The 17,798-nt window shown below is 36.9% G+C and overlaps 1 protein-coding gene across 2 annotated transcripts in view; it reads left to right on the plus strand.

Annotated features, from left to right (window-relative positions):
- The window catches only part of LOC144977005 (uncharacterized), a 28,215-nt gene that overhangs the window by 4,770 nt on the left and 5,647 nt on the right, over positions 1-17,798 (plus strand). For both annotated transcript variants that reach the window (XM_078921680.1, XM_078921682.1), the window contains exons 2-11: positions 1,443-1,505; positions 2,294-2,449; positions 3,452-3,542; positions 3,937-4,113; positions 4,874-5,068; positions 7,482-7,624; positions 10,673-10,883; positions 11,300-13,333; positions 16,832-17,097; positions 17,641-17,769. In XM_078921680.1, coding sequence (XP_078777806.1) covers positions 2,420-2,449; positions 3,452-3,542; positions 3,937-4,113; positions 4,874-5,068; positions 7,482-7,624; positions 10,673-10,883; positions 11,300-13,333; positions 16,832-17,097; positions 17,641-17,769 — 3,276 coding nt within the window. In that variant the 5' untranslated portion in view covers positions 1,443-1,505; positions 2,294-2,419. The remainder of the gene's footprint in view (positions 1-1,442; positions 1,506-2,293; positions 2,450-3,451; positions 3,543-3,936; positions 4,114-4,873; positions 5,069-7,481; positions 7,625-10,672; positions 10,884-11,299; positions 13,334-16,831; positions 17,098-17,640; positions 17,770-17,798) is intronic.

The following is a 17,798-nucleotide window of genomic DNA, read 5'->3' on the forward strand; positions in this document are numbered from 1 at the left end:
ATGCTTTATTGTAATTCTATAACTTTTTACTATCCCATTTTCTTTCTTTTTACTGGCGCTGATATGACCTTAATGTGTTGCAAGCTCCGTAAAACTCTTAAAAACAAAAACAAAACAAACAGAGCTACAAGGGGGGGGGGGGGGGGGGGGGGTTGTTTCTTACTCTTTAGCATGTTATGGGTATGTGTGATTTGAGATGGGTGGAGCCTACTTGACTTACTATGCTGATGACTGACTGTTGGACAATTAAAGTTGTCTTTTTCAGCAGCCATAAGGGACATTGTTGTAAGAAGCTGATTGTGCACTACATGGAGAGAAAGCAGTTTGAGTTTGAGAGGTATAGGATGAGAATGCTGGGGAGAGCAACGGTGGAGCAAATATGAACTGAATTGACAATAATTTGGGGTGGTGTTATTAGTATTAGATGTCAAATAAAAGCTTTCGCAAACAAGATGAATCGATTCCATAAATGGTACAGTTGAATTCTTTCTTTTTTTTCAGAGCAGGCATTTAGGCGATTTCCATTGTGTACAGCGGGCATTTAGAGTTATGTTTAAAGAGAAATAATTCCGTTTCACTTAATTAGCAGGCATTTAGTTTATTTATCTATTGAGCTTGGATGTATACTTATAAGTGGGAATCTTGTTCTTCTCAAACTAGAAATGGTTGCATTGCTTCCGGGATCTATTTCTTTCCACCCCCCTTCTCCGCATTCTTTGGTGTTTGCAGGTGTGGTGTGGAAATCTAGATATGAATCACAAATTCTCTTAACATCCCATCATCTTCCTTTTTATGGCAGTTATATGGCCACTGTAACATTTAACCGAAACGACAAATGGCAAATTATTTTGGTTGCACCGCAGGTCTGTTTTAAATGGAGGTCAATAAATCTCTTTATTAATGCAGGTTCCAACCTTTGTTTATTTCACTTTCTATTTCTTGATTAATAATCAGTCATCAAAACCATAATTAGAAATGAGTAATGGTTAAAATTGGGCAGTATAATCTGATCATTCACCGATGGAATTTGAAATGGATTGGTCCATTATATGCAGATCTGCCTACTATTACATAAAATGTGTAAGATTACGAAATCTTGCCTCCAATTTCAGAAGATCATGAGCATCTCTCAGTCTTAATGAAAATGAAAGTTGATGCCAGACAACATAATTTTAAGGTTTTTTAAGTGAGAGTAAGTTTTTGACTTTTTAAATTAACTATATGGACTACATTTTTTTATCTCCTAAGAATTACGAATTTTTAAATTTTCAAGTAGACAGGTTTATATATGGTGAATAATTTCTACTCCATTGTAATATGAAGGGGGTGTTGGTAGCAAAAATTTAAGGAATGTTTACAGTGGAAGTCTCTTCCCTTGTGTCACATTACCCATAATCTTTTACAGATAGTAATGTAACTTTTTTTTTTTTTTTACATTTCAGGACTTGGACCACTGACATTAACAAGAGTTGACCATAAAGATAAAAGTAATAACTAAATAAAAGGTAATTTTGATTATTTGTATCTGTTTTTCATTAATATATTGAAGATCACTTTTGTATTTGTCCCTCAATTTGCAAATAGTTTAGATGCCAAAATGATGAGCTGTTCAGGTTGACTTGTTCTATATAGTTCTTTCGCACCCATTAGGTGATCGACCCAAATTATATTGAATTGAATAGCTAAGACCAGTTGCACTCTTTATATAGATGTCATAGATTGACTCAATGTGGTGAGTCATATTGGCATAGTTAATGTACTTTTTGCCCAGACTTATAAATTTGATTTCATCCATAGACAACATGTTTGCTCATTGACCATTTAAAACATAAATACAACCTCACACATATGCAGATAAAAAATTTGTCATTCTTTTAAGTAGGAGCTCACAGAAACATGAGAGCTGAATCTTCAATTTATTTGTGTTTCCAGGGATGGTGATTCTCTTATTTCAAGGCAATTTATTCCATATTCCAGGACTGGACCAAGCTAAACTTTTCTCCAAGGCTTTAAGTAGTTTTAGGGATCTTTAGAGTTTTGAGTTGAAAGAGGAGCATAGACATCTTTGCGGTTATATCAATGAACTCCATCAGATAAGGGACACTCTTATCTTGACATTAACAAATTAATATTGAAGTTAACATTTTTTGTCCAAAATTTTAAGAGAAAAATAAAAGCAAGTTTTGCCAGTGCATGGACTGTTGCCTGGCTTACCCTGCTTACTGTTATTGATCAAGGATCTTGAACTATTATTTGTGATTGGAGTATAATGGATTCTCAATATCTTCCACAGTGTTATCTCTATATAATCTCTCAGGATTGGCAGACTACTATAGTGTTAGCTATGAGTCTGTCAGCTGAGCAGTTTGTCGATCAACAAACTTTTCTGCAAACGGGCAGACACTCAGGCTGAACAGATATGTCAGAAAAGAAATCACCGCCTCACAAGGTAAGTTTTTTTTGTTTTATTTATTGTTGGCATACAAATACAAGGGTAGATAGATTTCTAGTTTGTGTTCAAGTTACTACTTGTCATTTTAATTTGTGTTGTGTGGTCTTCATAATTGTAGTTAGGGGAGCAATCTAGTTACACATAATTTATTTCAAAATCATATTCTGTTTTAATGAGATGGAGTGCTATACTTTTAATGAATGTTATATATTGTTATATCCTAATTCTGTCTCCTGTATTGAGTTCTTTATATTTATATCAAAGAATGTAAAGATGAGTCGTATTCAAGAAAATTTATATTGTGATGTATATTTTTGCACCATCTTGGAAAGTGTTAGTATTTTAAATTAATCTTCTTGTTGTCTCCACTATTTATCAGATTTTCTCAAGTGGTATCTTAAGCATTTATACAGTAAAAAGTTGTTCTCTATGGACTACACTCATGGAGTTTGATAGATTATCTAGATTTCTGCAATTTAAAGTGAACTGTATCAATAGCTTGCTAACCTTCGGATGAAATGTTTCTCTTTAGCAAAAAGCCTTCCATTGATTTAAGATATCTAGCTGCCTCATAACTGCTGAATGGACGGAGAACTCAAAAAAAATAAAAATTGACTGTACCATGGACATGTGCCACTGGTCCTTTTGTTTGTGAGGGGAGTGCTCTACCATACCAGGCAGTTGGGATCCTGTATTTTCACAAAATGAACCAAATCCTACTGTGTATTATGCAACTTTACCTTTAGTCAACATCACATTACCATACAAAAGTTTGGACTTTAAACACTGTTGTCTTCATTTATTTTTAAAGAAATCGATATACGCAGTATCCAATATAATAAGATATAGTATATGATATTTTAATCATCATTTTGGTATTTAGCATGGATGACTTTGTAATAATTAATTGATACTTTTACTAACAAGGTAAACTATATTTATGAAATTTATGAATTATTACTGGAACTGGCTTTAACTTTTGTCTCATTTTTCTATCAGGATAAAATTAGTGTCGGTAAAACATCTGTTGGAGATGGCAAATCAAACAAGAGAAAATTGATTGGACCTGGTTCTCCATCGGAGGATGAAGGTGATATTTTTTATTCAAGTTTGCAGATTTTTACTCCAGTTATATTGGGAACTCTTAAAAAGATAAAAAGTATGGATCTGTATTGTTTCAATCCCGTTTATTTATTTTTTTTTATTTTTTTTTGGGGGGGGGGGGGGGGTAGTTTATTTATCTTTTTATTTCGAAGATGAGATTTACTATATATTTTTGTTTTTCATCTCAAATGATGAATGAATTTATATAGCGCCTAGATCCACAAGGTGCTCAGAGGCGCTTTACAATGCAAATAAAACACAACAATAAATTGATAATTTAAGCAAAAAATCTATCATATTGGAATAGCAAATGATAAGATGCTTATTTTTCTGTGGGCTTCATTTACCAATTCACCAATGCCACTTTTACTCTCCTGCAGACAAAAAGAATTCACAAAAGCGTAAGAGGCCAAACATAGTAGATGGGTCATCTCCAGAGCACATTGGAATGGGATCCCCACGTGGGGCTGGCACTGTGTCTCGGCTGAGTGTACCTTTGTCAGAGAGGCAACAAATGGCAATCTTGATGAAGATGGCTGATGAATCTGGAGTTGGGGGTAAGATAGTGATGGTGTTAGGTATTTTGTCTACAGAAAAAAGATGAACACAGCTTACATTGATGTCCATGAGTTGTTGCTTTGAAAAAAAAATATAATAATTTCAAAATGATCAGTTACTTATGAAAAATCACAACTCAACGCTTTTCTGTAGTCGAAAAATAATATCTTCTTTGCCTTTGGAATTTGTCAAAGTAATCTTAAAGTGAAAAGGACAGAACTGGCGCTGGAAGTGTATAGTCTAAAATGTTCTTTTTTATTTTCTTTTTTTTTATGTTCTCAAAAATTGTTCTTAAGCTCCTGACTCTATACCATTGCAAACATCCTAAAACTTTCTTTCATGGTCAAAAATTAGTCCTTATATGGTCCTTAGTTTTATATGCTAGAAATTGCATTGCCCAATACTGATAATTAGTATTCACAAAACAAAAACAAAAATAGATAAAACACCATTTCAATGCAAAGTGTAGTTACTGTGTATAATTCATTTATCTCTAGAATTTGAGCAAAAGGGTCTAAATTTCGGGCAGAAGGAACATAATAAATATATGCCAACAGGGAACTTAGTAATAAGAGAACTATGATAGTCAAATGAATGATCAATAGTGTCTGTTCATTTTTAGTCATGATCCTTGTATCAGAATTTTCAGGAGATATACTGGGTCCCTTAAATCTCGGTTTCACTAGATTTACTCTACAGCTATAATGAAACTTTTATTAGTTGAATGACTCGTTCATATCATTCATTTCATTTCCACAGACACATCTCCAAAATCTCCATCTTCTGGAAATCAAGTAAGTTCAACAACCAAGAGAACACCAGCTGATAAGAAAGTCAACAAAAGGAATGAAAGGGGAGAGGCACCCCTCCATATGGCGGCGAAGAGGGGTGATTATCGTCAGACCAAACATCTATTAAAGGCTGGTGCAAGTGTCAACATGGAAGACTATGCAGGTACAAATTACTGAATACAATATGTATTGGAACTCCTTGTATGGGCTTCTAAGTTCAATCTTGGCCATTATTGTCTTTTTGATTTGTTTCAGTGAAATTCAGTTTTGTTTTTTTAGAGAGGGGGTTTATCTGTCTTCTTTAATAATAATCAGAAGTATACATTTCTTGTTTGCCATTACTTAAATTCAGTTTGAATTATGAAGCAACAGATGAGGGTGTGCTTCAGATGCTTCAGCAATTAATTAAAGATATATAAGAAATATTCAGATGAAGAAAGGGGAAAGGCATAGCTGCCAACCGTTCCGTTAATAACGGATTTGTTCCGTATGTGACTTCCTGAGTCTGTAAGTCCCTATTTTTACTTCAAAATCCGTATTTTGTAATTTTTGACTAATTTGTGGTAAACAAGGCATGTGAGCCTAATGAATTATTATTATTGATCCATTATTATTACTATTACTTCTACTATTATTATTATTATTATTATTATAGGTGTCCAGTGAGAGCATAATCTCCATTTGTGTAGCTCTTTATATGAATTATGCCTCTATCATAAATGATTTTCAACAATTAAAAAGTTCCATTCGTTTATATGACGCCTGTTTTTTACTCAAACCTTTCATAATGTATTGGAGATTTGCATAGAATGTGGATGTTAGCCTCGATATACTTTGAATATTCGAAGACAGTATTGATACTTTCACTATTTGTTACAAATATTATTTTAATTAAGAATAAAATTAAATCCACATCTTTGATTGGAAGGTATTCAATCAGAAAATCAATTGCTTATATAGATTAAACATGACAATGATTATTTCCCTTATTAATTTATGACATATAAATTTAATCCCTTTAAAAAAACATCATCTGATTTTAATTATTTTGTTTTTCAAGCAAGCTTTTGTAACGGTTTAGGTTCAATAAAAATAAGTATACTCCATTTTTAGGTGTGTTTATCTTGTCAAAGTAAAGAAGTAGGAATTCTTCAATATTTAGAGGTGCATTTTACTACAACTACTATTATTGTGTACTACTTAAAGAGCATTATGTTGCATGAAAGAAAACATATATGCAATCGCCTACTTTTTATCTGAACTCACCTAATTTCCCAAAACACCCTCTCGATGTACCAGGTTGGCTGCAGCTTCTTATGGTTCACACTATTATGTTATGACGATCGACCCAATCAGCAAAGTCCGGTCCGCATTCGTGCACCGTCGCGAACCCGCCCGGTAGCATCGTCACAACACACCTTTCGACTAGATGCTCTGCCGTTTCGGGTTCTTGCCCACAGCGTGGACATAAAGGACAGGAAGTTAGACCCCACTGATGTAACGCACCGGCCGTTAGGCAGCTCCTCGACCGAAGCCGATTCGCAGCTCCTCGACCGAAGCCGATTCGCAGCTACCCAGTGTCTCCTCTTACTGGTATCAAAGCCTGGCAACTTCTCACCAAGCTTAGAGGAGTGTAGGTCCCCGCCCCCACGAGGGATTGAATTCGTCCAAACCGACTTCCATCTCGTATGTGCAGCTCTGTCCGTAGTCAGGGATTCTGCGTACAAGGATTGCCGGGACTTATTTCGGCTCGAAACGGGGGCACCGTTCATTATGCGCATGAGAGGGGTATCCCCATTCCCTCTCTCTTTGATCTTACTCAGCCAGTTTCCCGTAATGGTCTCCCTCCGGACATCGGGGGGCTGGATCGCTGCCATTACCGGGCCCCATTCTCTAGGGGTTGTTGCTAGCGTTCCCGACACTATGTGCATCGACTTGCGAAGTTTTACATCCACCTTCTCAACGTTTCTGCTTCTACCCCACACTGGAGCGCAATACTCCGCGGTGGAATAGCATAGTGCCAGGTTGGCAGTTATGCATTTCTAACCATCCTAAGTTATTTCATGTATTTTACAATTGTGCTTCTTGTGTATTGGTCCTTATCAAAGTTGAGGCAGTTGAATTCTTTCTTTATTTTGTCTGTTCTGAAATTTTGATCTCATTGTGGAAAGTGTCATTTTAACGATTCAAATTTGCTGGTACTAAACCTGATAATTTAGCAACATTTGGACTGGCCTCTGTTATCTCAAACTTGTTAGTGTTAGTAATAGTAATTAAAAAGGCTGACTTTTATATGTTGCGATTCGATGAAGGGGGGGGGGGGGGGGGTTGGCATACGTCGTCCCCTCATCCCGGGCCAAATGAGCGTTCCTTATTTTATTTTTGAAAAGTTGGCAGCTATGGAAAGGTATATCTTCTCTCTCCATGAAATTCAATATGAACACATGTTAAAGACTTAACATTTCAATCCTTTTTACGTTGTTTTATATTAATCTCTCTCTGGTGGCAATTTATTTTGTTGAATTGAACCATATGTCTTACATAATTTTTGATATGAAGTTAAATATTGTCATCAGGTTGGACAGCCCTACATGAAGCTTGCAACTCAGGCAATATCCGTGTCGCCCGATATCTTCTCAAGGCTGGTGCGGATGTGAATGTGCAAGGATTTGATGACGATACTCCACTACATGATGCTTCGAGCAATGGGCATAGAAAGGTTTGCTTAAGCACTGGTTAAGTAAGAATGTTTAAACAATTTAAAATGGCACATTTATCACAAGGAAGTGATCAGCCAGTCATTATGAGATGAAATCCTCCTTGCAGTAACATTTTGATAATCTTGTCCATTATGTCAATAACCAATTATTCAGTCCCGATTGGGGTTAAAGGTGTGTGAAGTGATTCCTCCGGGGACACAACACTCTGGCCAGAGCTTGTTACCAGTGTTAGGAGACATTGTAATGACTGCCATCGTCACAAATAGACAAAATTATTTTTTATTTCTGTTTCTATTTTCCTGATTTCGTAGTGATACAAGTTACCATACCTGTCTCAGTGATGCCAAAACTCCGGTCTGGAGCAAAAAATTCCTGGCTCCGGGCAACTTCCGTCAAATTCCGGTTAGGTCAATTTGTTCCAAGGATACCCCCCACCCCACCCCTTTAGAACTACCAATCATCATCATTGCCACTAGTATTACAACCATATTCACTACCACTACTACTGCAACCACCACAACATCATCATTACTGCCACTACTACTACAACCACCACCACATCATCATCAGTACCACAACTACTACTGCAACAACCACCACCACATCATCATCATCATCACTACCACTACCTTCACCATTACAATCACCACCACCACATCATCATCACTACCACAACTACTACAACCACCATCACGACATCATCACCACTACTACTACACCACCACCGCCACATCATCATCACTACCACTACTACCACAACCACCACCACCACATCGTCATCATCACTACCACTACTACAACAACCACCAGCATCACATCATCACTACCACTACTGCTACAACCAAAACTACCACATAATCATCACTACCACTACTACTACAACCACCACCACCACTACATCATTACCACTACTACTACAACCACCACCACCACATCATCATTACCACTACTACTACAACCACCACATCATTACTACCATTACTTCTACAACCACCACAACCACATCATCATTACTACCACTACTACTACAACCACCACAACCACATCATCATTACTGCTACTACTGCAACCACCACCACCACATCATCATCACTACCACTAATACTACTATAACCACCACCACATCATCATCACTACCACTACTACCACCACTACAACATCATCATCAACTCTACTACTACAACCATCACCACATCATCATCACTACTAAAACCACCACCACCACTACATCGTCATTACCACTACTACTACAACAAACACCACCACTACATCGTCATTACCACTACTACTACAACCACCACCATCACATCATTACTACCACTACTACTACAACCACCACCACCACATCATCATTACCACTACTACTACAACCACCACCATCACATCATTACTACCACTACTACTACAACCACCACCACCACATCATCATTAGCACTACTACTACAACCACCACCATCACATCATTACTACCACTCCTACTACAACCACCACCACCACCACCACATCATCATCACTACAACCACCACCACATTATCATCACTACTACTACTACTACAACCACCACTACAACATCATCATCACTACCATTTGTACTACAACCACCATCATCACTCCACCACTACTACTACAACCACCACCACATCATCATCACTACCACCACCACTACAACCACCATCACCACCACATCATCATCACTACCACCACTACTACAACCACCACCATATCATCATCACTACCACTACAACCACCACCACCACATCATCATCACTACCACTGCTACTACAACCACCACCACCACCACATCATCACTACCACTACTACTATAACCACCACAACTACATCGTCATCACTTCTACTACTACTACTACTACTACTATACAAAAACAACCACTACAACATTATCATCACTACCACTACTAATACAACCACCAACACCACATCATCATCACGACCAGTACTACTACAACCACCACCACCACATCATCACTACCACTACAACCACCACCACATCATCATTACCACTACTACTACAACTACCACCACATCATCACTACCACTACTACTACAACCATCACTACCATTTGTACTACAACCACCATCACCACCACGACTACTACAACCACCACCACATCATTATCATCACGACCACAACTACTACAACCACTATACCACCACCACATCATCATCACTACCACAACTACTTCAACCACCACCATATCATCACTGCGACTAACAACAACCATTATCACATCTTCATCATCACTACCATTATTCCTACAACCACCAACACCACATCATCCTCACTACCACCAGTACTACAATCTCTACCATTAGGTTTTGGCGTTTTACTTCATTTGAAATAAGTAAACTTTGGGATTGTATTTGGCAATGTGTTTATGTATCATAATATAATTCTTATCAGTTATCTATTTAGAACTATACAATATGTAAACACAATACCATTCCAATTCCATTTTCTTGTGTGCGGAAATTCCTCTTTCGGCATTGAAATTCCTACGAGTGGTGTCTGAAACTTCTGTGAGCCAAATTTAAAGTTGGCGTCTCTGCTGTCTTCTTTCACTGATCATCCATAATTGTTACAGATGTTCGGTGACAATTTTTGACTTACAGAAATGGAAGAAGTATTGGGGATTTTGCTTTCACAGCAATTTGATCACAGTGTTTGATAAAAAAATTTTTTTTTTTTTTTTGTTGGCAAGTTACTGCAGTGTTAAGAGAGAATTTATTTCATTTAAAGTTGTGGAAAGGGTGCCGCTCAGTTCCAGGCCTATGATAGATCAGTTGATCATTAATTTGTAGTTTGGTACAGAATTACTCTTTTACCATTTGATACTGATGAATTTTATATTTTTTAATACTTTTGAATTTTCAAATAGGCGGGTAAAAGTTTCTGAAATTTAACTGATTGTGCTGTTTGTTTTACTTGATATTTTGTAATTAACTCGTGCTTTTATCCTTTGATGGCTTGTAAGCATCAGTCATTACTACTGTAACTAAATAATAAACTTATTTCACTCATCATATAGCTTGTACAGCTACTGCTTCGCCATGGTGCAAATCCTCATCAAGCCAATCTCAAAGGCAAGACTGCTATTGATGTTGCAGCAACCAGTCAAGTTGAAGCCATTCTGAGAGGCAGTAGTGCTAATTACAGCAGCGATAGTGGGAGTAATAGTGAGCTGTCATCATGTGACAGCATTATTTCGACCAAGGAAGAAGACCGTAATTTAGAAGAAGGTATTTTATGTTTATCCTAAATTAACAAATTGATGCCTAGTTCATTTGAAGTCTCACTCATGTGTGGTATTTTTCAGAGTCATTTATTCAGGGTTGCTTTATATGAAATTTACCATAGCAATTATCATTATTATTGTTATCAATGAAAGTCCCATTATCCTGGACCTCTTTATTGTAAAAGTTTTATCATAATTATCTTTTTTTTAATTCAGCCAGAACCTTTTAAAATTTCTTTTTTTTTTTTTTTTGTTGTTGTTTTTTTGCTCCTTTTTTTCTGGGTACGAATCTTGAATGTATGGATACAATTTTGATTTTATGGCATTGCAGAGTGACAGGTCTGATAAAATTGATTGTTTGCTGGTTTTTAAAAAGTTTGATATGATTATAATTTATTTTCTTTATTTTATTCTTACCAGAATTGAGACTGCACGGTTCACATTCTAAAGGAGATCTGGTTGGTTCATCAAGTGCTGTGACTTCTGTTAGGCGACAGTCTGTTCCAGCCTCTCCTGATAAAACAGCATCTTCACCACGGCTCTTCATGAAATTGCAGCATAAAAAATCTTCCTCGTCATCTTCTTCTACGAATGAAGAGCAGCAGAGAGTATCAGAATGGAATGTTCTCACTATGGAGACTGGCAGTTGTGATGTATTATCTGATGCTGACAGTAGTAATTCCCGTCCATTGGATTCTCGTTCTAGTGCATCTGTTTGCTCCAGTCGTCTACCTAAACAGGATGACAGCTGGAACACTAGAGTGGCTCAGTCCAATTTAGCGAGATCCAATCGTGGTGGTGTAGATTCTGATGGATTTCCAGATTCAACGATATCGTCAACGCCAATACTTTATCCCCCCTCAGGTCCGTTGGAGCGGACGGCCACCGAGCCTTTCACTCCTAGAACTATGCTTCCCAGTATAGGAGATGGGGACGCAGGAGAAGAACATGGCGATGTCTTTCCAAATTCAATAAGTAGCAGCGCTAGTGGTTGCATCAATACTAAAAGCAACACATCCACCTCAAAATCTTTCAATGTTATCCCCATTTGCTCAAACTCAAGTACCTCTTCCTCCAGTGTAAATAAACAGTTATCACCTCAGCCTCAGCATCATACGTTACTTCATCTGCATCAACATAATTCTCCTTTGCGTCCATCCATTCATCCATCTCATCACCATCATAAAACTCAGCAACAACAACAACAACAACAATCACCTGTTCAGGGGTCTAGTTTATATCCTAAAGATCAATTCAATCCTCATCAAGGGCATTCTCAGCCGTATTCTAATTCGTCAATTATTTCTAAGGAATCTGTTGTGGTATCATCTTCTCCATTAACTTCACTACCGTCTTTACCATTACCATTGTCTCATCGTTCGCATGTAGCCAGTCATCATTCAACAACTATAATAGCCTCAACTACCATGTCATCTATGCCATTATCATCGCAGTCGTCATCCATAGTTTCAACAGTCACAGGTATTCCTCAGTCATACCAACAATTAACAACAGCGGTAGCCATTTCTTCAACTATGGCTGCTTCTTCCAATTCTTCACTCAGTAACAATACGACTACAACTACCTTCACGACAGACAGTCGACCATCTCCTCATCCACTCCCATTCACCCCATTCTCAACAAGGGCTCCAAAGGCAGGGGGAAGTATAGTAACTGGTCTCAGTGACCGAGCCTTGGCAGCCTGCAACTCTGTCGGGGCCCCTCCTTCTAATTTAACATCTGCACCAACATCTGTAACAAATATACCTTTGCAATCTCCCAACTCATCCTCACGACGAGAGTCAACCTCGCCTCGTATTCCTTTACCTCAGAGAGTAGAGGAATTGAGTTTGTCTCATCCAAAATCTGATACAAGTAGTTGTGATTCTCCTTTGTGCATGGATATGGATGACTCTAATAATACTCCGTCTGAATATGACAGTCGACCATCAACGCCAAAAGTTCCTCCTCTTAAAATTATCATGCCTGGAAAGGTGGTAGTACCGTCAGCTGATGATTTTTCAAAGCCTCCGAACAAACCTGCTTTGCCATATGTTCTGAACCCGACTCAGGAAGGAGGTGAAGCTGTAGATAATGCAGAGGAGAGTCAGTCAGCAAACACAACTTCAGATATGGAGGGTGGGGAGAATGCAATGTCATGTCTTCCTTCTGCATCCCCTGGTCCTATCTCTTCAAACAGAGGGAGTGGGTCCAATGCTGGGGATATTCAGGTGGATAAAGAAGGCAACATGCTGCAGAACTGGGATGCAGAGGAGTCTGCGTCGAGGGAAAGTGACTCAAGGAATGAACAAGGCGATGCTGGCTCAAATGACAAATCAGAGGATGGAAAGGAGAAAAGGTCAACAAGGACATTGCGATCTCACACTGCTATGCTGCAACAGCAACAGGGAAAGACCACAGACAGGAATGGTACTTCTACCAGCGATAAAAACAGTAAGTTTTGCTTCTTTCTCTCTCTCTCTCTCTCTCTCTCTCTCTCTCTCTCTCTCTCTCTCTCTCTCTCTCTCTCTCTCTCTCTCTCTCTCTCTCTCTCTCTCTCTCTCTCTCTCTCTTCTCTCTCTCTCTCCTCTCTCTCTCTCTCTCTCTCTCTCTCTCTCTCTCTCTCTCAAATTAAAACCCTCATTTTTCGTGTTTTGATATGTTATACTGCAACTCCTGCTTAGGTTATAAAATTGTGATTTTTCACCAGTCATTAGAATGTGGAATATTGGATGTTTGTATTTTTTAGATATTATTTTTCAACCATCTAACAATGTTAGACATTTCTCAGTTCACAAGCTAGAATAACAAACCAATCTCATGACGTCTGCTTCGATCATCTGTCTTTCTATAGTTATAACCCTCAAAGACAAATTTTATTTTGTAGACCTCATCAAACTGTTCACAAAAATTAGTGCACCAAGGTCTATATTCTTTTTCTTTTGTTAGTCCAATAATCAATGTCAATCCCTAAATTGATGAGAGGTGGCGGATGAGAGTTCCATACCTGCCGAATCTTACGAATTTTAGACAAATTTCATGGCCAAATATGAAATTTTATGGAAAATAAAGAATTTTTATTTCTTAGTAATACTTAGATGATTATAATGATGATAATAATAATAATAATAATAATAATAATGATGATAAGAAGAAGAAGAACAACTACTACTATAATAATAATTTTGTAATTGTTCGTACACAATTTCAGAAATTACGAATTGAATTTCCTTGTCAAATTACTAAAAATTGACATAAAAATTACTAAATTTGAAGTTTTCAATTTGGCAGGTCTGGAGTTCTGATAATGGATGTAGGAACTAAATATATTTTGTACTGACTTCTCTCAAAGTCTCGAAAAAATTCTCTCTCAATAATAATAAAATAACTCTTAACAAGATACGACTATACATAGAAACATACTTATCACTCAGTCAAAGTGGATTTTGCCAAGAATGAAGCACCGTAGATGTGTGAACACATAAATGGCTAGCTGCGGAAACTCAATCCTAGAAATTTAATTTCACCAAGATCGTCATGCCTTGCTATACATATAATGAAAACAGTAACAATAGATGATGAAATTAAGACTAGTGTGCATCCTTTTTTGTGAGACATGGGTAAACACCAAGGTGAATGGAGCAACAACCCAAATACTGTTCTTAAGTTATATTGGAACACCCCCATGCTCTAAAGGAAGTACCAGTGATGATAATCTTCTGCAGAATTCAGGGATTAGGGGATTTTCGCAGAAATTTTCCGCTGATTTTGAAACAATTTCCTCTGATTAAAGTCAGGTCAAATGGTGGATCAGTAGAAAATCACCAACATGCCTTGTGTCATATTTTGACACCTGTGCTCAGTTGCATGAATGTGACATTCCCATTTTCATGGCGTCAGTCTAGACAAACTGGTGCCAGATGTCAAAAGTAAGACACTGCAATTGATGGTCGAAAAGGAAGGGGGTGGGGGAAGGGGTAAATGAGTCTTGATTTTATTTGTAAGTAGGTCAAGAATGGTAATACAGTAGTTATAGTCCGTTTAAAAAGATAATTATTACAACTAAACCCCTAATTAGAAAAAAAGCCCCATCAATTAGACTACTCTCTCTCTCTCTCTCTCTCTCTCTCTCTCTCTCTCTCTCTCTCTCTCTCTCTCTCTCTCTCTCTCTCTCTCTCTCTCTCTCTCTCTCTCTCTCTCTCTCTCTCTCTCTCTCTCTCTGTTCCTCTCTTTTTTTTTCATTCTCCCTTTCTTTCTCTCTTTCTCTATCTTTCCATTATCATCTGTCTCAACCATTCTTCTAAAAATCTTCATGATAGCTTTATAAACGCCATCTGGTTATAGAAAGATAATATTAATCTGTTATAATTATAAGGGGTGCTCAACTTTTTACCTTTGATTTTACAGCATTTTACAATTTTAAATTATTAAAGATACTTGAGTCTTGTTTGTAAGATCTATAACCTCTGGGCTACAATAACAATGATAAAACAAGTAAAAACATAGTTTCATGCCTTTTCACCAAAAGATAATTCTAAATCTCTTGAATAGAAGAAGGTATTTTTTAAAAATCGTTTTAAGGAAAGGACAATTCATTTTAAATTTGCATATAGTAAGTTATATCTCTACTAATAATAGATTCGAAACTATGATATTAGCGGTTATAATAGATTCTAAACTATGATATTATATTTTAAGATTTTGTTTGAGTTTGACTGATGGACCGATACATTTTCCTCCTTTTTGACAAATTGCCATTTTTATTATCACTGAAGTACCCACCGTTTTGCCCCTCAAACTGTATTTAAATCCCACCTTCTATCAGAAATAGCATATGCAGACGATATTAATTTTGTCACTTGAAAAAGTCTGGACGTAAAAGTCGTACATGAAGCATTAAAATTAGAGAAACACAATCTTTTCGTAAATGCCGATAAAACTGACATTACGAAACTTAACAAAGATGAACAAGATTGGAAAAAAGGTGTTTTTTTTTTTAAAAGGTGGGATTGTTAATTGGAGACAAAGAAGATGTGGAAAGATGAAAACATCTGTCCACAGCCGCTCTCAAATTTTGGAAACAAGATGAAGACTATTTGGACAGCAACTTCTCCACTACCACTAAATCATCACTCCAGCATGTATTACCACATCACTCTACCACTGCTTGAGCAATATCTTTTTTTACTACAACTACAATCTCCGCCTAGATCTACCAGGGAAATAATTTTTTCTTACCCAGATTTAATATTTTATTATAGTATATTCATTATTAATACAAGCAAAATGGATCAATTTTGCTTTATCAGTAATTCATAATAGAACTCAGAAAATAAAGGGAATGGAACTAGACTGATAAGTATAATAAAAATATTTTGCAGTTTTTGGCCAAGTGGTTGTTTATGCCCAGGCTTTCTGTTTTTGCTCTCTACAATGATGGCCATTATGTAATTAGCCACTTGTCAAAGATTTCTGGAGTGTATATGGAGACATAATCGCCATTTTTCATCTGTTTTCAGCCACAGGAATTAAATTATTTTAATTTTTGCGACTTCTGTAGTTTTTGGCAGCTTCAGTATAATCGGGTGGTATTACTATTAAGCATCACTCTATTTTGTCCAAGCCAAGTTTTATTCATCACACATTGTGAAAAGATGTGTATATGAAGGATTGCTGGACAAAGCAGAAAGAATAATACAAGAGAAAAGTCAGCCTCGTACTGTTTCATACACTTTTTCAGATTTTTGTATTGTACTTGTATTTCATTTTCAAGTTAACCCATTTAATCTTAATCAATAAATGATATATGAGTGGCCTGGTATACTTTTTATTAATATAATAATGTTGTCCAAGTGCCCTTTTGAAAACTTTTATTTACTGCAGAATGGCCCACTTGTTCTTTAAACAGACCAATTAAGAATAATAATTCAATTAATTCATCCATTTCATTAGGTGTTATTGAGCCAAAGGACGAGGGTGATAACAATAGTACAACTCGATCACAAAAGGGAGATGACTCAGCTACAGATGATTCCAGTTTTCCGCCAAGGAAGAGGAAGTTAAGGAACAAGAATGAGGTCCAATCAACTCCTGCACTGATTACGAATACCCCTACTACTACTACTACAACAACAACAACAACAATTGTGCCCAAGTTGCATCAGCCAATAGAAAAGCCTCCTAATCCTTATGAAACCTACCTCAATCTTCGGAGACAGGTCAGTGAGAATTTGATGCTGTCATTGAATCGTTGAATTTATTCTGACAATGCTATTTGCTTTTTTCTTGATATCTCATATGTGTCACCCTTATATCTAGGATGTATCAATATGCCATTTTTATTTCTGTGAGCTTCCCTCTTCCCTTTGTAAGCATTTGAGTGAGTTCCTTTTAGATCCTTTGATTATGTCTAGATGGGACTTTTATGTGATAGTTTGCTTTTGACGTCTACTTCTGTTCTTTATTTTATCCATTCTGTTTTTCTTAATTTTCCCAGAATTGTTTGACCGTCTTATCTTTTTGTATTTGCTGGTGCTGAAATTACAAGTTTCGTCAACTCTTATCTCTCTCTCACTCACATACACCCCAAAGGTTTTTGTGTATTAATTATCATTGAACAATCTCCCCTTGAGCATAAAATCTGAGAAGGAGAATTCTAAAGAAAAGTTTACAACTTTTACTGTGATAGATATATATGCAAATCAAATAATCATAAAAACCCTTTATTTATTGTCATATCCTTTTCTTCTTTTTTTTTTCAGATTGCCAACAGACATCGCTCGTTGTGCAATGTGCCTCCCAAACCACCCAGTGGCTTTAAAGATTACCTTATGGTTAATTGTACTTATGTTTTACAAGGAAACCCAATCAGCACCCTCTCTGTACCCATGGTAAGACGTGACAATATGTCACCTCTGTT

The sequence above is a fragment of the Berghia stephanieae genome, chromosome 7 (assembly GCF_034508935.2).
Source record: "Berghia stephanieae isolate SIO BIC M18660-M18661 chromosome 7, UCSD_Bste_1.3, whole genome shotgun sequence".
Taxonomy (NCBI): Eukaryota; Metazoa; Mollusca; class Gastropoda; order Nudibranchia; family Aeolidiidae; genus Berghia; species Berghia stephanieae.